The sequence below is a fragment of the Mus pahari genome, chromosome 17 (genome assembly GCF_900095145.1).
Source record: "Mus pahari chromosome 17, PAHARI_EIJ_v1.1, whole genome shotgun sequence".
NCBI lineage: Eukaryota > Metazoa > Chordata > Mammalia > Rodentia > Muridae > Mus > Mus pahari.
In genome coordinates, this window is record NC_034606.1 from 29,977,561 (window position 1) to 30,001,197 (window position 23,637).

The following is a 23,637-nucleotide window of genomic DNA, read 5'->3' on the forward strand; positions in this document are numbered from 1 at the left end:
TTTGATCCCATGCAATTCATGGAACGGGTAACATGTGACCACATGTTCTCCTGGAGTGGTTCTGGAGAGGAGCGGGGCTGTCCTCAGCTGATGGACATGCGTCTGAGGTTATTCAAAGAGCCAAACAGATGAGAGGCTTCTGAATACAACCTGATTAAACTCTCCCAGGCACTGTTGCCTGGTTAGCATCCAGGGCTTGTTCCTCTCATGGATTTCAAGTTCCCATAGGGGAAGCCATCACTCCCTGTTGGTCCTCTGAGACTGATCTTCAACCTCTCCCCCAAGTCTGAGAATGGTCAGGTGACACAGGGCCGTCCTCTCAAAATCTTCCATCACCTGGTCCACGGTGATTGAAAGAAAGATGGGCATGAGACCCAAACTGGGGGAAACTAATTCAGAGACTGTAAGAGAGCTTCAGAAAAGCAAAGCTCTCTGTGGCTGGGACGGCCAGCCTGGTAGCCATAGGGCAGGTACTTCTGGAAGCACATGAAGGTTATGCCTGCTCCCTAACTCCTGTCTCCCTCTCTGGTGCCTGGTCCACCATGATGTGAACAGCCCCCATCCCATGCTTCATCCACCATAGATGCTGCTCCAGCATACATACCCTCCCTGCCATGGTAGACCTCAACTCCAGAAACCAGAAACCAGAAACCAGAAACCAGAAACCAGAAACCAGAAACCAACCTGTTTCTCCCAGGTACCATGGGCACAGTGGCACAAAAGTAACAAACACAGACATGAAAGGCAAGAGACTTGGCAGTGGAGCAGACAGAAAAGGAAGTGAGAACAAACTTTGGAATCCAATGGCTGCCAGGGTTGTTTCGCCCTGAATGCTCACGTGAACAACTAAATTGCTTCAGCAGACCCCCAGATGCTGTGAATCTTAATCAACTGGATTTGGTATCAACTAACAGACAAACCTCTGGACGTGTCTGTGAGACTTCCAGACAGACATGGCTGAGGAAGGAAGACCAACCCTGAATATGAGTGGCTCCACCTCGGACTGGGCTCTCAGATTGAACAAAATGGCAAAAGGCCACTGAGCCCTAGAATTCACCCCTCTCAGCTTCCTGCTGGTGGACACAATGTTACCAGCTGCCTCACATTCTTGCTATCATGCCTTGCAGGCCACAAGATAAAAATCAACCCTTCCTTCCTTCCATAGCTTTTATCTGATATTTTGTCGAATTAAGGAGGAAAGTAATAATGCAGTTGGACTTCTGTCCCCCAAATCTAAAACTGTTCACACACACAGGTAACAGGTCCCCTCACAGGTAAGACTGCAGCTCTCTCCACCTCAACTTGGTCATTCCATCCAAAGTGCTGAGTGGGACTCCTGGGAACTCAGACAGCAACCTGGCCGACATCCTTGGAACACAGCGCCTGCAACCTGGTAGTCACACAGTATCCTCTCCCCACTGCCCTGAAGAAAAAACTCCATTCCCACTGTTCGGAAGTTTCTAACACAGCTCAAAGCCAGCTCACCTCAGCCAAGAGCCCCAGTTCCAGAGCCTAACGGTTAATTATCTCACTGCTAATGAAAAGGAGAAGCGATGAGCTGTAGCCCAGCTCACTGCAGCCAGCCGTGTTAATGACCTGTCTGCAGTTCCTTTGTAAACCGTAAACCTCCCTTTTCAAAAGTTCTGTGGCTTGGCCAAAAAATAAAAACGGTCCCTCTCGATTTCAGCTTAGCATGCACATTTTGATTCTGGAAGTGATGTCACTGCTTGAGTTATTAATTTGCAGAAAATACCCATGCACCAAAGACCTCTTTCAAGACCTCTTTGTTCTTGTAAACAAACGAACAAAGAAAATTCCTTACTCAAATCTGTATAATGCATTCATTAACTTTCATATGGACTGGCTACCTAAGACTGGTTTTTTGTTGTTGTTGTTGTTTTGTTTTTTTAAGGTATCTTAGAAAGTCCTAATACTTTGGATGACCAGCAAGGACAACTGTGAAAACAGAAGCGTGGATCCATTACAAAAGCCGAGATCCCATCTTATTGTCAATCACTTGGGTATACATATGAATATTGTCTCACCTGTGATAGAGTCCACAAAGGACAGGCTTGAAATTTATGTTTCATTTCATTTATGTTCATGCTCGACTGAGCAGGGGTTACCAAATATGTATTTACCAAATACGTCTATCCTACATGTCCAGTACTATAAGCAACCACGACAGATTTGTCTTATGGTAGAGGTGTCAGGCATCCACAAAGAGAATGCAGACCGTTAGGGGAAAACCACAGGGAGGAAGCTGGGGAGATGGGCCAGCTGGTAAGGTGCTTACTGTACAAGCCTAGGGACTGAGTTCAGATCCTTGACAGGCACATAAAACGCCAGCTCTGGAGAGGCAGAGAAAATGGGCTCTCTGGACAACAGCTATCCAAGCTAGGCTAATTAAGCTGGTGAGCTCAAGGTTCAGTGATTGAGCCTATCTCAAAAAAAAAAAAAAAAAAAAAAGTGCAAAGAGACTGAAGAAGACATCAGACATTGACCTCTGGTCTCCACAACCAAGTCATATACATGAAGAGAGAGAGAGAGAGAGAGAGAGAGAGAGAGAGAGAGAGAGAGAGAAAGAAAAAGAAAAAGAAGAAGAAAGAGAGAAAGAAGAAGTGAGAAGAAGAAGAAGAAGAAGAAGAAGAAGAAGAAGAAGAAGAAGAAGAAGAAGAAGAAGAAGAAGAAGAAGAAGAAGAAGAAAGAGAGGAAAGAAGAAAGGGAACAGAGGGGGCAGCCACAGAGAAGACAGGTTATAGAGTAGGTAAGAGCTGTCTAAGGGGCTTTCAATTCAGCTAAGATGTGGGGATCTGAATACCAGGATCCTGGTGTCGGGGGCCTGGAAGACAGAACAACATGAAGCAGAATCCAGACAGGACAGCGCTTGTGAGGAACACAGAGGCCAGTGAGTATGTTTAGAAGCAGGGGAAGGGTGTGGGGCCAGGCAGCAAAGGGGCAAGATATAACACAGCATAACTCAATGTTATGTGGAAACAAGAAGAGCCAGCCACAGTGGACACGACCTGTGGAGATCCCTTATCTGAAATGCTCGGGGCCAGATTTGCTTGAATCTTCAAATTTTCTTGATTTTGATATTTGCATATACGTAGGGAAGTCTCTCGGGGAAAGACTCAAGTCTAAACACGAAATGCATTTATGTTTCATCAACACTTCATCAACACAGCCAGAAGGTAATTTCAAATATTTTTAATAACTACACCAAATCAAGTCCTGTGGTGTGGAATTTACCGCTTGCGGCATGACGTTCAAGGTTCAAACACTCTCTGACTTTGAAGCATTTTAGTTCTGAAATGTTTGGAATGGGATGCTTAACCTACATCAAGTTGGAAGGGCCTATGGAGAGTTCATGTGGCATTTGGGCTATCAGGTCTAGAACTTGGAGATAAAATGCGGAAGTCACCGTGCTATGGACAACTTCAAAGACATGCCAGGATTGGTCGGAACAAGGTGCACTGAGAAAGAACACACGGGAACCAGAGGACATCCAGGTGACCGTGGACTGTGCACACTCAAGCACCATTGTTCTCAGATGGACAGTCTGGGCAGCTGGGTCAAGCGCTTGAGCTTGAAAGCTGAGCTGACTAGAAGGGGACAGTCACAGAGGGCATGAGGTTTACCTTCAAAGGGCTTGCCATAGAGCCTGAGATAACAGGTGAGAATCGCAGGCTCCAGGGCCAACTGCCCACAACCGACTTCAACTCCTGCCATCTACCAGCATGGGGCTCGTAAGCGGTTTTCCAGATCTCCAAGGACTTCAGCCTATGCAAATAAAGATTCCGTCTCCTCACGAGGTTGCTGTCTGGTGGAAAGTTAATCAACAGCGGGTGTTTAGAAGACAGAGAGCAACGCTTGGCTCATGCTAAGAACACAGCGTTACCTGCTACTGTTCTTTTCCTGGTCTAATTTATGCCAAGTACCAGTGACATTCTTCGCATGTGTTTTCTTAGGTGAGGGACAGTGCTACCCCCACTTTATGGATTAGGAAAGGTGCCTAGGAGCACAGAGTAAGGTCTCCGGTGGCCTCAGCATTCACAACCAGGTCAGACACTTATGTGCTCTGCTCTTCATTATGGTTGGGCAATCCCCACTTTTTGATGCCAAGATGTCTGGTGAAGGGCATGTGTAAGAAAACTAGCTGACTAATGCATTGTGTTTCACCCTGCTTTTCCACAGGTAATCATTGCTTTTGTATAAGTGCTGGTGTGTCTGACAGGGGTGCGTATGTAGTGTGTCATGAGGCCATTTTGCTGTTGTGCAAACATCAAACTCACCCAAACTCAGATAGTACGGGCCAGTAAGCACTGGGCACGGCCTTCAGAAGCAGCCAAGAGGGACAATAAACGTGAGATATGCTTGCATAAGCCTGCTATAGGCAGAACACTCAAGAGTCTGTGATGGCAGAATGTTTTTCTTATTAATAATAGTAGGACACTCTAAATAGCAATAAAAAGTATAGTAAATACATAAACAAGTAGTGGCAGTCTTTATTAGCACCGTCTAGTATGGCGCATATCATGGTATGTGCTGTGCTTTTACATGACTGGCTATGCAGTGGGTCTTCTTACAGCATCAACACCAACGCACGCACAGCACAGCGACAGGAAGTGACAATAGTAACATGTCCTACTCTTACAGGACCGCCGTTCCACATCCAGTGTGTGTTTACTCAGAACATTGCTAATGCAACATGGCTACAGCTAGTGGAAAAGCAAACCTTACTTTGCATTTCACCAGAAGACATAGAGGTTGAGGGCCATGAGGCTAGGAGGCTCTCACCGATGCACTTGTATCTGAATCACATGCAGTGGTTAAATGCAGATTCCTGGTTCCCACTACAAACTTAAGGGACCAAAAACGCTAGAGGGGAGGCACAGGGAAGGCTCTTTGTGGCTAACTCCCCAGGTGGTTCGAGGTACACTCCAGTCTGCAAAGAGGCAGATGATGATGATGATGATGATGATGATGATGATGATGTGTCTGTTTACTTACTGTAGGATCCAACACAGCAGCCCCAAGTATGGCTCATTTGAATTTAAATGTAAATTCATTAAAATTAAAGATATTAAAACTGCAGTCTCTCCAGCCATTAGATGCACTGTAAGAACACATGGCTAACAGATGCAACAGGCAAACATGTCTATTATTATAAGAATTATTGGGAAGTTCCTTAAGAATTCTGGGACTCTTAAGTCAGTAGAAATTAGGAATTTCACATACTTCCCACCAAGGCACAAAACTCAGTCAGCATTTGCTCCTTTTTTTTTTTTTTTTTGTCTGAATTCAAGGCATAAGAATATATAAATTATTAGCCCACTAGGATATATTATCACCCCTATTATATTGGCCTGAAATCACCTATTTGCATATTTATTTTCTCCAACACACCATGAATGTCTTGAAGGCAGGAAGCAAACAATTACTTAGGTCTGTTATTCTCCATGCCTATGGCTTAAATAAATGCCGAGAGTTACTTAATTGGTCTAGACAGCATAAGAGAAGTAAGAAGCTGGCCTGCTTTGTTCCGGCTGAAAGCCTCCATACCTATGAGAATGGCTACTATCATGAAAGCAGAAAATAACAAGTAATGGCAATGACTGGGAAAAGCAGGAACCCTCCCTGTGCTGGTGGAAAGGTAATCGGTGTGGCTGAGTGGCTGCTCAAGACAATTAGCATTAATTACCATGCAATTCAACAATTCCACTTCTGTGCACACACCCAAAAGAACCGGAAGCAGAGACTCCAACAGATATTTGCACATCCCAGTTCACAGCAAAGTTACTCATGATGGGTGCAGACAACCCTCTGCCTGTGGTGGATGGTGGATGAAGAAAAGGTCACAACACACACACACACACACACACACACACACACACACACACGAATGCCTGCCATTCTGCAACACTGATGAGTCTTAAAAACACTATTTTAAGCGAAATTGGTCACAAAAAAAGAGCAAATATTATATAATTCTGTTTATACAAGTTACCTTGGATGCACAGATTCATGGATAGAAAGGAAACTGGAGGTTGCCAAAGGCTGAGCGAACTTGGTGGTGCTAGTATCTGATGGATACAGAGTTGCAAAGGCCAGAGGGCTGTGCCTGTCTGTTTGCACTTGGCTGTTGTGCAGTTGCGCCACCAAACCCAGGGCCTTGTCTGCGCCAGGAAAAGTGCTTTCCCACTAAACCACACCCCAGCCCCAGAAATTCAGTTTTGCAAGCTACAGACATTCTAGAAACAGGGAGTGGTGACAGTTTTACAGCAGCGTGACTGTACTTATTAGTAAAGAAGTATGTACTTAAAAACAAATGACCATTTTGTTATATATAATTTACCACAATTTAAAGGCTTTAATAATTTTTTTTAAAGCATTGACTACTAGTACCAGCCCGAGGAAATATGTGAAGTGTCACAGCTTTGAGATGTGAAAGAATTTTGGTCCCATCCCTGTCCTGTCATACCTTGGGTAGGTACTGGGACAGGAGGAAGGTAATGCCAAGATGAGACACGGAGATGTTGTCATAAGCCCGACCTGTCATTTTTTGACTCCTTATAGTCTTCCCCAGTGGCCCCGAATTTAGCTGGTCAAAAAGACTCCCCTCCTCAGAAAGGCTTTACATAGTGTGTGTGTGTGGGGGGGTGTGCTCTCTGATGATAGATGTCTGAGAGCCAGGTCAAGGGAATCTGGGTTTTCCCAAGGCTATGAAGGGTGAGCCTGAGCTGGCCTCCCCACTCCATAGTATTTGTATTCTGCTTCCTATGGCTACCTGTCTCATGTTCCACTTGGCTTCTCAGCCAACATTTGCTGAATGACAAAAAAGCAAGTCCCTTCAAATAAAACATCGTCGAGGGAAAAGATGTCGGTGCTCACCGGTATGATCGTTTCCAATCTTTTCGTATGAACAGTTTGCCATGGTTAGACCCAGATGATCTAGTAACCATGAACAGTTAGTGAGCCTCCTGATACTTGTCAGGTGCTAGGCCCGCGCCGCGCTTCATAAGCTGTTTGTCATCTAATTCTCCGAGCAAGCCTATGGATGAGGACTGATTCTTATTGTCCTGTCCCCATCTGACAGAGATGCAAAGGAACAAGGTCACATCCCTTAGAATAAAGTTTCTTATCTTTACATGACAGTCATGTCGTTATTTATTCTCATAACTTTAAAATGTGACCATGGGGGAGGGGAAATGTAGAGATGGCTCAGTGGTAAAGAGCGCTAGCTGCTCTTCCAGAGGTCCTGAGTTCAATTCCCAGCACCCACCTGGTGGCTTACAACCATCTGTAATGGATCTCATGCCATCTTTTGGCCATGCAGGTATACATGCAGACAGGGCACTCATTTACATAAAATAAATAAATAAATCATAGGGGCTGTCAAGATGGTTCAGTAGTTAAGAGCACTGGCTGCTCTTCCAGAGGTCCTGAGTTCAATTCCCAGCACCCTCCAGGTGGCTCACAACCATCTCTAATGGGATCTGATGCTCTCTTCTGTCATGCTGGCATACATGCAGATAGAGTGCTCAGATACATAAATAAACAAATCTATTAAAAAGTAACCATGGTCTTTTTATTGCTACATTGTTTTTCATTGTTTCACTCCTTACTGCTAGACAGCCTTTCACCTGGTTTGTATCTGTTTCCCATTTGAAATGCTGCTGCCTCAGACCTCCTTGGGAGCACCATGTTCCTGAAGGACGTTTTGTGCTGGTCAGTCTAGACTGTCAACTTGCTTATGACTTAGAATCAGTAGGAGACAGACTTCTGGGTATGTCTGTGCTATGGGGGAGTTTCCAGATTGGGTTAACTGAGGAGGGAAGACCTCCCCTAACTATGACTTCAGAACCATCCCATGAGCTGAGATCCTGGACTAGACAAAAAGGAGAAGGTGAGCCGAATGCCAGCATCCATCTCCCGGCTACCTGACTGCAGATGCTGTGTGCCCCCAGCCCTGCCTCAAGGCTGCTGTGCTGTTCCCACAAGGAGGACCTGTGCTTGTGACCTGTGAGCCAAAAACACACTCCCCTCCTTCAGCTGCATTTATGAGGGGTTTTGTCACATCAACATTCAAAGTGACTAACACACTTTCCTGAGGGAAGTGAAGGCAAAATGAGGATGAACTTCCCTATAGGATGAACTTGAGCCTTTTGGCCCTTTACTATGGGAAGTGTGCTAGGCCAGCCAGGCTGATGTCTTTTGGGGGGTGGGGGTGGGGTGACAATACATCCTGGCGTATCCCAGCACAGGTATCTACTGCTTACTATGAGCCAGGTAACAACATTGTTAGATTCTAGTTACCCTCACAAAGACTCCAAGCATCACAGGACAGATAGGATGCCCAGGGCAGACTGGAAAGGAAATGTGCCCAGGCCACACAACCACCCTGCACTGTCAGTAGAGAATCACTTCCTTATGCAGGTCTTTGCCCAGAATTCAATTCCCTCACCAACCAGCCTAGGAAGCAACACTGGTGACAGCAGCTAGAAGGAGCTACCAGCATGGAATCCCACAGGGACTTCCTGCTAATGCACGAGGGGGCATCCACCAGTCAAGTTTCCCAGCTAGAAATCAGAAACAGGCATCCAAGTGATCAGCGGTGCCTCTCTCCAGATGTGCACCCTTTACCTATAAAGACACCACTGAAAGAGCAAGAGTGTAGGGTGGCAACCCATGTCACAGCCTCACAAAGCGTCCTGAGCTATGTTATAATATGCTGTATTGCCCCATAAAAGTTAAGTCCCAACTCCCAGCATTCATGAATATGACCATTCATTTGAAAACAGGATCTGTATATGAGCTGTGCATGTTGGCATTCACCTGTAATCCTACTACCTGGGAGGTAGAACCAGAAAGATCAGGATTTCAAAGGCCAAACTTTGACTCCATAACAAGTTCAGGGCAGCCTGAGCTAATGAGACCCTATCTCAAAACAAACAAACAAATAACAACAACAAAACCCAGGATCTTTGCAGATACAATCAGGTATACATTTAGGTGAGGTCACAGGGAAGTAGAAAAAAAACAAAAAACCCCTAAATCTAGTATGGCTACAGTTCTTACAGGCAGGAGAAAAAACTTACTCCACTGCAGAAACAGGTAGCATGCGTGCCAGCCCAGAAGCACCAAGGTCAGAAAGCAAATATAGAAGCTAGGGGTGAGGCAACTCTCCGTAGGTGTCAGAGACTGTGACCTATGGACCCCTGGCTCCAAACCCTTAGCCTTCTGTAATGCAGAACAGGACCACCTCTGTTGGGTGACACCAGCCTGCAGGGACTAGAGCAGCCCAGGTGAGCTCACTGTGCTGGCCTTCCTCCTCTGACTTCCAATAAATGGGAAGTGTGTGTCAGTCATCTTGGTATCCCAGCAGCTGGTACAGTGCCTGCCACCTCATGGTGGGTCTCAGAAAGTGCTGTGTGGAGTGAACAGGTGAGAAAAATGAAGGACAAAGTCATTTTCTTTTTCTTTTTCTTTTCTTTTTTGAAAAAAAAATCTCTTTTTAATTTAAGTTTTACTTTATGTGCATGTATGTGCCGTGCTGTTTTTCCTGCATGTATGTCTGTGTGAGTGTGTTGGGTGCCCTGGAATTAGAGTTGCAGACATTTGTGAGCTGCCACGTGGGTACTGGCTATTGAACCCAGGTCCTCTGGAAGAGCAGCCAGTGCTCTTAACGACTGAGCCATCTCTCCAGCCCTGTACTTTCAAAAGGGTGCTAGGAAGTATCTTAGTGATACAGCACTTGCCTCTGCACCTGGGAAATCAAAACAGAAACAAGAACCTAAGAGGTAGAACCAACTCTATGCTACTAAAACACTTGAGAAAACAGGACTCACACACACATTCATATATATACTCACACACAATACATGTATTCACACACACATATGTACACACTCACACACATACACACATTCACACACACATACATACACATATATGTACATACTCACATACACACACATACATTCACATGCACTCACACACATACACACACACACACACACACACACACACAGAAGCAGAAGGGGTGACTTTGCTGTGGGAGGAAGAGGACCACTGTGAAGAGATATGAGGAAGAATAGGGGGTATTAGTGGAGTATAAAAATGACCAAAATACAAGGAGATCTGTATATAAAAATGTCAGAATGAAGTCCATCATTATACATGATAACAAAAAAAGGTTAATTTTAAGAACAAACTTAAAAAATGTAGGCATTTGTAGAATGGATACAGCTTTTAAAACAACGGCTGAACACAAATGATGCCCACAGAGGCTTGGCCCTCAGCGCTTCTCACTTATTTCCAGGGCTCTGCACAGGGTCCAGCATGCTGCAGCTTTCTACATTCTAAAAAAAGGAAGGGAGAGAGGGAGGGAGGGAGGGCAGAGGGAGGACAGGAGGGAGAGAGGGAGGGAGAGGGAACAGGATCATACTTTCCAGGCTCTTGGGTTGAGGAGAATACTGTAACTGAAGAACAACCAAAACCAGAAGGTGGCCTCAGGACTTTCAGGCCACTTCAATCCTATCCAAACGCCCTTCACAATGGGACTTCAAAACTGTTTTTCTATCATGCATTTCTTTTTCTTTCCCATCCAGACCCCTAAGGCATCCTGGCCCTTTCAGCTATGTTAGAAATGCAGAGTTGAAAGGTCAACCTCGTGTTTGGCTTCTGGGACACGTTTCCTGTCCATGTGCAGCGCGCATTCCTGACCCCTGCCCTGTGGCCAAAAAGGGACATCAGCTGGATGCGGGGGGAAATTCGATTTGGGCGAGCAGCCGGCAGCATGACGGAGATAGAGTCTGCCCTGAGATTTGGAAGGCAGAGGAATTTTCCCAGGGCTTGGCTTTGGATGGTTGCAGGCTGCAGTTAGGTCATTTGTATGTACGAAGAAAAACCCTCGAAGCGACGCCAGCTGGTTGCTGAATCCCTCTCGGTCACAGTGGGCTGCGTTTCTCCCTTCCTGGGGTTATCGGTGTCAAACAGGAACACACTGGTTCCTGTCCTTCTCCAGCCATGACACCTGCTCTGCCGTGGGGTGTGAGCTTACTCATTCTTTCCTTCATTCACACTGTCTTGCCTAATTTTAGGAAGTCTCCACTCCTATTCTTGCCTTTTCCACACTGAATTCACAGCTCGAGTGCAGCCTGCTGCTTGGAGTGCCAGGCAGCTCCTAACCGTGACAGTGACAGACAAGACAAGAAAAGCTGACCCCTTCTGGGGTAGAGAACACTGCTTTCGGTGGCGGAATGTGGGCCACATGTGACTGGACTACCCACGAATGTGGGAACTTTTCCCTACCAGTCACTCAGTGGTGTGGTGAGGCTGGCTTCCAGCCCCACCCTGTGGGCCCCAGGACATCCCACACTGAACCTAATCTGAAGGCTCTGGTGTTCACCTCTTGGGAGACAGCGCTTCACAAGACAGGCCACATCGTCTGCATGTATCCTGCATCCCAGTTCCTAGGGTCTCAGGGATGCGCAGTGGATTTTGCCCCTTCAGTGAAAGAAAGGAACTAAGTAACAGACATTCAAGCCTTCTAATTACAGTCCAGAGCACAGACTTTGCAATCACCTGAGTGACGCCACTCAGGCCCCATCACTTGCCAGCTAAGGTACATGTGTGTGTGCACACGTATATGTGTGTGTGTGTTTGTGTGTGTGTGTGATGCACAGAGACACACATATGTGTGTTCATCTGTATGTGGGCCAGAGGTTCATGATTCAGTCATCCTCAATCTCTCTCCACCTTAATTTTTGAGGCAGGGTCTCTCCCCAAACCTGGAACTCAATAGTATAGACAGATTGGCTGTCTCCGCGTCCTGAGCGCTCGGGTGACAGACATGTGTCACCACGTTTGTCCTTCTCACCTGGCTTCAGGTGCTTAAACTCAGACCCTCACGCTTGCACAGCGCACACTTTACCAATGAAGACGTCGGTGTACCCTGGAAGGACATGTTTTCACGAAGTGGAAGGTAAACACACAGTACCATCCATCTTAAGTGGAATTTTGCACACGAAGAAACCAGCACTTGTATCATGCCCATCACATCTGCTCTGTTCCAGCCGCTGTCTCCCTCTCATCTTTGAAATGGCAGCTTACTATGCGCTGAGGCTCAAAGGCAGGGAGTGGTACGTCAGTGAGCTCAGGGGACTAGAAGTAGCACTGCACTAGGAAGTGGAAGGCATAGAGGGAGGAGCCGCAGCACTGAGGGAAGTGTCTGGACCAGCAGAGGCTGTGGGAACGGGGGTCTTGGAAGCTACAGCAGCAGCAACGGCAGCCAGCAGTGACAGTAGGAGAGGCAGGAGAAGGCAGGCATGGGTGGTGGAGGAAGCAATGAGTAGTCATTAAACATCACCACAGCCTGCAAATAGTAGGCAGCGCAAAAGCGGATTTGGCATTTAAGGTGCACCAGGTACAGGGCGAGAGCTTGGCCTAGGCTCATTCACTGCTCACAAGAACACTTGGCGGAACTGTACGGATGGGCTTCACAGACAAAACTCCTGAGGCTCCGAGAAGTCAGGGGACTGTCAAGGTCACCTGAGTTGTGCCCAGACTGCAGCAGTCTGGCTGAGAGAATAGCGGCTTCTCAACAGCACCCATTCTGTAAGCAGTAAGTAGCACGCTCAAAGATGGGTTCGTCTAGTGTTCATTCCCTCCTATGCTGACAACACTTGGTAAGTCTACTCTCACAGAATAAAGATTATATTTTAAACAAGTCTATTTTTTTTCCTTTTGCAACTAATTTTATCCAGAGGATTAAATTTTGACCAACAAGATACATGCAGAAGCAGCGTATACCCTGCCTTTCTTCTTGGTGTGTCTGTTTGTTTGCCTCTCGTCTGATGGCCAGGGAAAACACGACTGGCATGGAACAATAAGAGCCTTGGAAACAGAAAACCACACAGCACAGAAACAAGAGAAAGGACCTCACAGACACAGATTGCTGCAGCGGCACCTCTCTACTCTGTGTCTAAACTTTTTAGAGAAGAATATGTACACTATCTGAATTTTTTTTTCATGGGTGCACATGTGTGTGCATGAGTGTTCACATGTGTGTGTGTGTGTGTGTGTGTGTGTGTGTGTGTGTTTTGGAGGGGGCATAATTAATGTCAGGACTCCTTTCTCAAGCCTCATTCATTAAGAACCAAACTCACTAAGTTCTTACTTTGTCTTGGTAGTCAGCTTGTTCCAACGATCCTGTCTCCATATTCCAAGGCCAGAATCACTGACAGGCCGCCATGCCCCCCTCCCATTCACCTGGGCTCTAGGATCTGAATTCCAATCCTGATGCTTTCCCAACGAGTGCTTTAACGGCTGAGTTTTCAAAGCCAAGGGCCCCTTGGGTTTTATGTCATTCCTAGCAAAACCTAACTCCAACAATGCCACAAGTTCTTACAACTACAGTACAATTTCTATGCCTTAAAAACATACCTGCAAAATCAATGCCACCTTGTATGGTACTCTTGACTTTAAAAACAAAGCACAATAAAACATAACGGGATTTGGAAAAAAAAAAAAAACTCATAATAGATGAACTATGAAAGCAGGGCGCCTAAAGCCTTGTTTCCTTGGAAACAGTCTCTCTCTTGTCACCTCATGTCTGGGTCACATCCAAAGCCCAAGTTTTGATTCCCCTACTCACTTCTGCCACCCATTCAGTGTGTGCAGGTGTGTGTGTGTGTGTGTGTGTGTGTGTGTGTGTGTGTGTGTGTGTGAAGCATGTGCCTGAAGATGCTACAGCTTTATGCCCAGATATCTTCCTCAATTACTTCTGCACATTATGTTTAAGACAAGGTCCCTTAATGAACCTGGCTTAGAGTTGTCTAGACTGGCTGGCCAGAAAGCTTCAAAGATGCACCAACAACAACTACCAACACCACCATCACCAAACAACAACAGCAATTGTCATCTTGCCACCCCCCCAACCACCAAACCCCAGAGTTACAGACTCACACTATTTTGGTCCTGCCCAGCTTTTATTGGGAGCTGAAGATCTGAACTTGGGTTCCTCGGGCATTCACAGCAAGCATTTTACTAACTGGGCCATCTCCCTAGCTCCCCATTTAGAATACTTTTGCTTAGCCAACCATCCTTAAGATTTGTTTTCAGCCTGAAAATGAAATAATTATTGCATTCTGTGTACCTACTGTATTTACACACTTGATTGTGTAACTTTTTCTAGCCTGTGCCAAAAAATCTGAAACATAAATGTTTATCCTGCCCCTTTCCTAGATAAGGGAGCAGAAGTAAGAGATAAAAATCAATGGCTCAACTGAGATCATACAAACCTGAACCCGGGCCAGGAACCAGCCACTCCCTTCAGCACTAGCATGCACTCTTCAACATGGCACTGACTTCCAGGCAACACCAGCCACAGCAAACCGGCCCGTGCCAGTGAACCCTTGTGATTTTACGAATTTCTTGGGGGCCCATCCTGAGCCGTAAGAAGGTCTATCCTGGACCACTGAAGTTGAACTTTGAGACCTCTCCTTATCTACCCCAATTCTAGGACTCAGTATTTCCAGCTGCCAAATTGGGCAAACCTTTCACAACAGGATGGCATAGACTATATGGCAGGGCAGGGGGGTGGGGTGGGCAGGGGAAGCAGGGGACCAGGGCCAGAGAAGATGACTTAAAATCCAGCTGGGAGAGCCATTTGCCAACACAGTCATTCCTACCCAGCAGGTCAGATGGGCAGACAGGTTGCAACCATCTCCAAAGAAGTTCAACTTACTAGAGCAACACACACCACGTTCCTGACCACTTTCTGATACAATCCTACACCTCACCCTGCCCTGCCCCGGTCATTTCTTTAGGATTGAATTCGGAAGGTGATGAATCTGATAGAGACCGGTGTGAAGGGCTGAGATGTCACTCAGTTGGCTGAGTAACTGCCTACCATGCACAAAGCCCTGGTGCCGTCCCCAGCACTGCACCAACCAGGCATGGCGGTGACACCTGGAATCCCTGCACTTAGGAGGTGGAAAGAGGGCAGATGAGAAGCTCAAGGTCATCCCTCAGCTACCTGTTACAGTCAAAACCAGCCCGGGGCTACAGGAGCAGAGTGGAGATGGCTTGGTAGGTCGGGGTGTTTGTCACTGGGTCTGAGAACCTAAGCTGGATTCCAAGAACCTATATGGTGGAAGGAAAAAAAAACCAACCCCAAAACTTGTCCTCTGATGTCTACACATATGCCATAAGATACACATGCGTAAATTGATAAATGTAAAAAAAAAAAAAGAAAAGAAAAGAAAATTCAGAGATCTATCATGCCACAAATACCAGAAGAGTTGTGGGCATGGATGCTTGTACCGATGCTGCTTCCATCCCACCCTGCACAGCATCAGCATGTTCCCCAGACAGGTTGAGCCAGGGACCACTCACCGATTCCATAGTGAATCTCTGGAGGAAAAACTGGAGAGCCGGGAGGCTGAAGATCTCATGTCTCAGCCGTCACATCCGAAAACGACCTGAACAGTGTGGGGAGAAGAGGTGAGACGGTCAGCCACGGGCGCCAAGGAAACCTATATCCAACCGATGGAGGCTGAGCCCTCATTAGGAGTGCTCCGGCTTCCCAGAGTGACCAGTCAGCATGCGAGGCTAGACAGCTAGCACGTGTCACTCCCCACAGTGGGGCTGACACCTCCATCAGAACAGCTCTGTGCAAGACTGTTCGGGGAACCTTCTTGCCTTCTATTTCTAGCTCAGACTTGGAGAGCAATTTACAAGTCATTAACTTCTCTAGGCCCAGGCTCCTTAAACATGAACTAACAGTGTGTGGCAGGTATGACGGACAGACAGACACATGCACGCAGCTGTGTGCCTCCTGGAAAGCAGAGCAACCGGTTTCAAGAAGAAGGCAGATGAAAATGAGCCTACATATTTCAGGACAGCCCCCGTATACCTGGGAAAGGACTGCAATTAATGTATGCATATCAAAGCTTAATTAATCGCTTCGTGTACTGAACGCACTAGAATGGAAGACACTGCTCAAGGAAGTAGCTTCAATATTTGTAAGATAGAAGGGAAAGAAAGATGGGGCTGTAAACTACCATGAGCCATGGGGCCTACTTGGTGCTTCTCCAGGGTCGCTAGCTCAGAGTGGTACCCCCATCCAAGGCCAGAAACTCTAGACCCCATCATTATCCGGCCCACTTAGGGGCACTGCCTACTTAGCTGCTGTCCTATCTCCTCTGATGCCCTGGACCAAGCCCCCAAATACTGTCATCTGGGCTACTACAAATGGCCTAACCTCAGTACTACATCACATCTTCCACGATGAAATCACCCTCTCCCTTCCACTCATTTTGTACATACACAATAAGAGAGGCATGGAATCCATGTGTCTCTCACTCAGCTCCAATCAGCATCAAGCACTGCTGACAACATCAAACTTCCACACATTGTCCAGTTTCCTAATAGTCACAGGTGGGGCTGGTCGGTTAAACAAAAAAATCCCATATGCGGGCTGGAGAGATGGCTCAGAGGTTAAGACTGTTCTTCCAAAGGTCCTGAGTTCAATTCCCAGCAACCACATGGTGGCTCACAACCATCTGCAATAAGATCAGATGCCGTCCTTTGGTGTGTCTGAAGACAGCTACAATGTACTCATATAAGATAAATAAATAAATAAATCTTTTGTGTGTGTGGGGGGAGAACATTTGTTGCTCTTTTAAGAAAAAAAAATCCCATATGCAAGTAAGACTTACATCTTGGGTTTTGTTTTGTTTTGTGTTTTAGGTTTTAATTACATGTATATGAATATGTCTGTTTGACATATGCACAGGAATACATGTGCTTTCAAAGTCCAGTCCAAAAGAGGACAATGAATTTCTTTTGATTAGGAGTTACAGGTTGTGAGTTATCAGGTGTGGACCCTGGGGACTGAACTTAGGTCCTCTACTGAGAGCAGTTAAGTGCTCTTGACTGCTGAGGCATCTCTCCGGCCCCGAGATAACATCTTCTAACCAAGTTGATGTGCAGGATAAAATTTTTAGAAATAATCTGATGGTGTCATCTCCCACCTCTCCACCCCCAGCTAACCATCCTTCAGTGGTTTCTTGGTGCTCTAGAACAAAAGCTATTTAAAGGTGGGTAGTCTCTGTGTGGGGTGGGGTAAGGCAAAAGCTAGCGACAGCAAGCTTCTGAACCCCCCCCCCCCAACTAGCAAAAGTGAATTACAAATCAGGGGTATGATGAGCCTGGTGTGCTACGGGCAGACCTCCCCCTTGTCTCGGTGCATGGCTTTCCTTCATCCTCAGCTCTACTCGTACAATGGGCACGCGTGGCACTGTGCAAGTCCTCACGCCGATGAAGGCCCCCTAATACACCTCAGCTCACGCCTGAGGTTCCTGTACATCATGAATGGCAGCACGCTTACAGAATAATAATGATTTTTATTACAGAAAACAAGGACTTTGTTATTTTTCTGACAGTCAGCTCTCAGCAGGTAGGCAGCAAATTAGCCTGTCTTTGGACTGTATTGCATCAGAATGCCTGATTTTTATAAAAGTGCTCAAGTTGCTGATGTGGGTTTCAGAGAACAGGCTGCATGAATTTTGACCTAGGATCAGGATGGAATTTCCAGTGATTTCTAAAACAGCCAAAATATTCTCTTTTGCACCATGTACCCATGAGAAACACCATCCTTTGGGTCGATGATTATAAACCTGAAGCACGGATAAGCTCCGAAAAATACTGAAGATGTTCTCGGTCTTTCAGTCCCAGGTATTCAGGCGAGACTTAATGCATGTAAAAATAAAATAAAATAGAAAAACACACCCATCTCATTCGTGTGTTTAATTGATTTCCTCTTTAATAAATGGTCATTTAAAAATAAATGTATGGTTTTGCTTGTACACATACTAGAGAACAGAGGTTGTGTTAAAATTTTTCATAGGAAAGAAAGTTGCAAGTGGACAAAGTTTAAACAGTCCTACTCCATGAAAAGAACAGAAATCACTGAAATGGCATTTGCTAGCCTCTGCACTTGCTAGCCTCTTTGGTGAGAAGAGAAAACTCAAGACTTAGAAATAGGGGTCTGGAGAGATGGCTCAGCATAGACTGAGCACAGACTGTCTACCAGAGGTCATGAGTTCAATTCCCAGCAACCACATAGTGGCTCACAACCATCTGTAACAGGATCTGATGCCCTCTTCTGGTGTCTCTGAAGAGAGCAACAGTGTACTCCCTTTAAAAAATTAATAAATACATAATAACGTGCTTGAGACAGGGCATAGGAGAACCAGATTCTGGATGCAGGCTCAGTAGCTTGAACTGGAAATGTAGTTTGGTTGGTAGAGTGCTTGTCTAATAGCCACAAAATGCTGGGCTTGATCCTTGGCACCTCATAAATGAGGCATGGTTATGCACCCCTTTAATATTAGCACTCTAGAGAGCAAGGCAGGAGGATCAGAAAGCTCAAGGTCACCCCAGGCTGCTTGGGGAATTTGAAGCTAGCCTGGCATATATGATACTCTCCCAGAAATGATAATAAAACAATACATAAATGAACTGCAGCCATACTTCCTCTGAACAGTCTTCCATGAGCTGCTACATGAGTCCCATGGCTCCTTCTCCACTCACCTGCCTTAGCCTTGTCCTTTGACGAGTTTCCAGAATGCCATATTGATAGGTTAGCCCCTCAGCCTCTTAGGTCCTTGTTTGTGAAATAAAGCCATAATCCCAACCTAGCCCACATCAGTACACACTATGAATCTCCAGAGAGAAGTGTGAAAGAGCTGTGTGAGGTGTGACACCCTGCTGCCTTGACAATGACCTCCTAGGCTGAGGTCAGCATCCATGCACGGGTGCTCAGAGTAAAGCATACACATCAAGACCATGTTATCCCTCTGAAACTGATTCAGTTTCAGAGATTATTTCTTTTCCAGAGGGATCACTCCTACTAATGTAGAATAGTCCAAATCTAAGTTCCAGCTCGATCACAGGTCCCGGGAGAACCTAATACTATGGTTCTGCTACATGGACACAGTATTAAAATCCCTCTGCGCCCACTGCCTCCCCCCACCAGGTTCTTAGCCTTATGCCCATATACTAGTGCATCTCTCAGACCTCATCAGAGCAGCTTCTCTTTGTAGTATGTGCTGATTAACAGAGACCCACAGCAGGCAACAAGCAGAGAATACAAGTTCAAGAGAGTGTGCTCAGCTCTGCATGGGACATCTATACCAACAATCCCTACCCTAAGGATCAGCGACCACCATAAGTGCCAGAAGTCGTGGATGTCTGCAGTAAAACAGGCTTTTCTGGACCTGAAAAGGCAGCTGCACACATGAACGCACACTAGCTGTGACAAACAAGACCGAGCATGAGCAAGGTCAAGCCAGCCAAAAGCCCAGCATGGACAAAGGAGGGGCTCAGGAAGTCCCACCCATCTCTGAGGAGCAACTGACGGCTATGGGAAGAGGGAAATTTCTTCAGGGATGTGGCTCCTGAAAGGCTACCCATGCTCCAGGAGATGGTCCTACAATAGTGCACATACAGGCAGCGCACACACACAGTGTGTGTGTGTGTGTGTGTGTGTGTGTGTGTGTGTGTGTGTGTCTGTGTGTCTGTGTGTCTGTGTGTCTGTGTGTCTGTGTCAGTACGTGTGTGTGTGTGTGTCTGTACGTATCAGTGTGTCTCTGTGTGTGTATATGTGTGTATGTCTGTGTGTGTGTCTGTGCGTGTGTATGTCTCTGTGTGTGTAAGAGTGAGCACATGAAGACATGAAGTTGGGAAGGAAAGGTATTTGGTTAAGAGAAGAGGAATTAGAGGGGAAGGAGTTTGAGGTTGGAGTCAAACATTAAATGCATAAAATTCTCAATAAATATAAGATGATAGATATAGATAAGCAAACACTGGATGCTGTATAATAGTGACACTGTCTTGCTAGATCCTGTATTCTTACAATATGACTTATAATTAGAAGACTTGCCCCTGAATTAGAAGCCACAGTGGGACACTGGTGAGATATTTAACCCATATGCACTTATGCTTTCCTACTCCGCATCACAATCAACAAGATAATGTGGTTAAAACACTGAGTGAAACTCTGGCTCCCTGGGAACTTCTCAGTGCTTAGAACTAACAGTGCTGGCCGTGCCTGAAATCAATGCCCTAACGATGCTACAGTGAAGTTGTGTGCTCAGAAGTGAATGCAGGCCATCCTATGAGAGCCTGAAACTCACTACAGAGGGCCTTCTGAAGACCAGATAACATCTCAGACCTTGCTTCCGAGGAGAAGGGAACCGGGGCATTTACTTAACCAATTTCCATCCATCCTGGGAGATGGTTCAGTGATGCAGGAAGCATCGAGTGAACACACATTGGGGAAAATCAAAGGCCTAAGTGGGGAAGCAATGGGTGTCGGTAAATAGATGCTCAGTAAAATGTGTGGAGTGTGAGTGAATAACATGCTCCTCTCAATAGCAGTCACCTTGCTGGCCTAGAGATAAAATGCTTAAAACAACTGCCTGATGATGACATAAAGTAGAATTCATCTGCATCAAGATGAGTAAGTGGGTTGCTAAGGCCACGCTTTTGAAGTTAGCTTGTTAATTCTCTGGAATATGCTTTTCCACTGAAAGTCTGTCCTGCAACATACAGTCAGGACAGCCACCCCTGATGCCATATAGGAATAAGCCATATGGCACATAAACCTTTCTGTTGTGGCTGGAATGTGAAATATACCTCCCACCAGCACACATATACACACACACACACACACACACACACACACACACACACAAATGGTCATGCACATGCACACTCATGTGTTGAACATTTGAGCCCAGGCTATTGACAATGTGTGGGAAGATGACAGAAACTTCAGAAGATAGGACCTAATTGGAGAATGCTGGTTGCTTCAGGCACGGTTTTGAAGTTCACACTTAATCCCCGGATCCCCTCTGTCCTCTGTTTCCTGTATATCCTGAGGTACAGAAACCTCTCTGCCACAATGCTCTGCCTTCGTACATAGGACCAAGCGCGATGGACTGAGCCCTCTGAAACCATCAACCAAAATAAACTCTCCATCCCGAAGTCGTTTAGACCAAGAAACTAACACCCTCTCTCCAGTGCCAATCCTCGGAGAGCAGCTGAGTTTTACCTCATGGGAGCCTCAGACACTGGATTCACATCCTTTCAGAAAGGAAACTCCGGAGTCTTCCGCAGCTGGCTACAGCCCAGACAATTGCTTCCTCTTGTAAAATCATGGCAAACACTTTTCCCACTTACCAGTGTGATTTTTTTTTCCTGTTCAGTGGGAGCTGTACTTAGTCAAAAAAACCCAAGAGCCTAAAGAAAAATAAGACAAACATATTGCTGTGCTATTATTTCCTCCCATCTCTTAGCAGCTCAACTTGTTGCTTCGGGGTGAAGCTCCAACCCTTCTAGGAAGTATTCCCAGAATCTCCTAGCACAACAGTTTACCCATCCTGAACTCTGTGGTGTCAATAAAAATGGAAACAAGCCCACAATGGGCAGGGTGATGGTCAATCTCATGTGTCAGTTCGACTTGGCTAAGAGCTGCCCAGGCAGCTACAAAAACATTATATTTGGATGAGTCTGCTAAGGGTGTTTCTGTGGTGAATGGGCCCCATCCAGTCTGTCCAAAAGCCTGAATGAAGAAAAGACCAGGGGTGAATTTGCTCTCCACATGAGCTGAAATCCATGTTCTTCTGTCCTTGGATACTGGTGTTCCTTGTTCTTGGGTCTGATTCAGGTTAGGATTAACACCTTTGGCCTCCTGGTCCACAGGCTTCCAGACTGAAGCTGAATCAGTGACTTTCTTGGCTAACCAGCTCACAGTTGGCAGATCCTGTGACCTCTCTGCCTCATTAAAAGGTAGTGCATCCTGCTTCAAGCAATCCCTGCCTGCCCCTCCTCCTCCCCGCTCCTGTCTACCACCAAGAGACAAACTTAGAGGTAGCCAAGGAGTCGCTCCAAACTACAGCCCTCAGACCAGGATGGGTGGACAGGACATGAGGAAACAAACCCACGGCTCCCCAACACAAGGAGGCCCCCACGAGAATGAGGCACAGCAGCGCAAGATCCCATCTACAGGGGACCATATCATCTCTGTCTCTCTGCTTCATGCCTTCATCTCTCACATTTATAGTCTCACATTTCCACGGCTGCTGGCTTCAGGCAGAGCCTGCCTAGAGATGGTAAGACAATAGTTACAGTGCAGTGTTGCTAGGAAGGAAATGGTCATAAAGTATGAGAATTGCCAGTGCAAGGCAGGTGTGTGGCTGAGGAGAGGGAGGCCCCCATCCTTCCCTAAGGGTGCTTGCCTGAGGTTTAGGAATGATCGGGTAAGGTCTGCTAAAGAAGAATGTGAACTTCATGTCTTGACTTTTATGTGGGTACTCGTCAAGGTTTGTCTGCTTGTTGGACTGTTGTTTTATTTGCTTAAATGACTGAAGCTGGGAGTTGCAAGCAGTTCCCTTGCTTGGTTGATAGCTCTCAGTTTTCCCTCATGCCTGGCTACGATGTCAGCTACCTAGGGCAGAACCGATGACCGCCCCAGGCTGAGTAGGGACACTAACAGATCAGAACCACTGGTGCTGATGCATCCCGAGTCCTGCAAGGTTGTGAATGACACCGATGCCACTCCTGAAGGCCTGTCGGGGGCAGTGGCACAGTTTTCACAGGAACCACTAAAGCTGTCCAAACAGACACTCCCTTGATAGTTCCTGGAGTGTTCGTCATGACAGCTGGGGTTGCTTTAAATGCCTTGTGAATGAAGGTTCAGGGACATTGACATAGTGACTGATGCCCAGATAAGACTCTGAACCAGTCCCAGAAGCCCCTGGGACATTCTGTCGCAGTCACAGGAACTATCACAACTGCCATGGTGGCTACTGCCTGGCTATGCTCTCAGAGACTTTTCTGTCACAGAGCCACCTGCAATGACTCAGCTTTGTCAGGACAGCTTCGAATGACTCTCTGTGGCTCCATCACAGTCATCCAACATCCTCACAACAATCTTCAATCTGGTCGGGGAGGTGTCCCCAGCCATTTAGGGTTTAAGGTACAACTGTCTACAAAAGCAAGATCAGTCCAACAGAGTGTCCTTCTGTCCACCTCCCTGTGTGGTCCCCACTTGTGGCGCGGCAGCCTCAAGTCTATTAAAGTCTCACTGAGGGTTCTCTTGTCTATTTGTGGTCTTTTATCTCTACCACATGAAAGTGAGCTGATAACATGAATAGCAGACAATTGCGAGGGTTGCCGCCCCAAGCATACCCAGTAGCAGCAGCTGAATAGTTCCAGAAGGTGGAAGCAGGGACCGTAAAGAGCTGGGCCTGAAGAGTTCCAGGGAGCCACCCAAAATCAGTGCTTCCATCTACCAAGGAGCGGAGGGCTCCAACACTCAGAGCTCAGAGCTCTAGCACGAGCTGAATGTTACCCGGTTTCTGTACTTGGAGCTCAGCACTGGAACATTGAATGCAGGGGGTCCTGCCAAGCTAGGCTTAGAGCTGCTGATACCAAGGGAGTTTCTATCTCCACAAAGAGGTGATAGGACAAATGACTGTCGCTATGGTGACAACCCAAACTAGGAATGACACCTGCAGCCGGGAGTCCTGACTCAGCGGCTTGTCATCGGGAGCAGCAGCA

At 46.5% G+C, this 23,637-nt stretch overlaps 1 protein-coding gene across 4 annotated transcripts in view; it reads right to left on the reverse strand.

Annotated features, from left to right (window-relative positions):
* Positions 1–23,637, reverse strand: part of Asap1 (ArfGAP with SH3 domain, ankyrin repeat and PH domain 1) — a 300,809-nt gene that overhangs the window by 252,554 nt on the left and 24,618 nt on the right. For all 4 annotated transcript variants that reach the window (XM_029531154.1, XM_029531149.1, XM_029531152.1 and 1 more), the window contains exon 2: positions 15,403–15,488. In XM_029531154.1, the coding sequence (XP_029387014.1) occupies positions 15,403–15,461 (59 nt within the window). In that variant the 5' untranslated portion in view covers positions 15,462–15,488. The remainder of the gene's footprint in view (positions 1–15,402; positions 15,489–23,637) is intronic.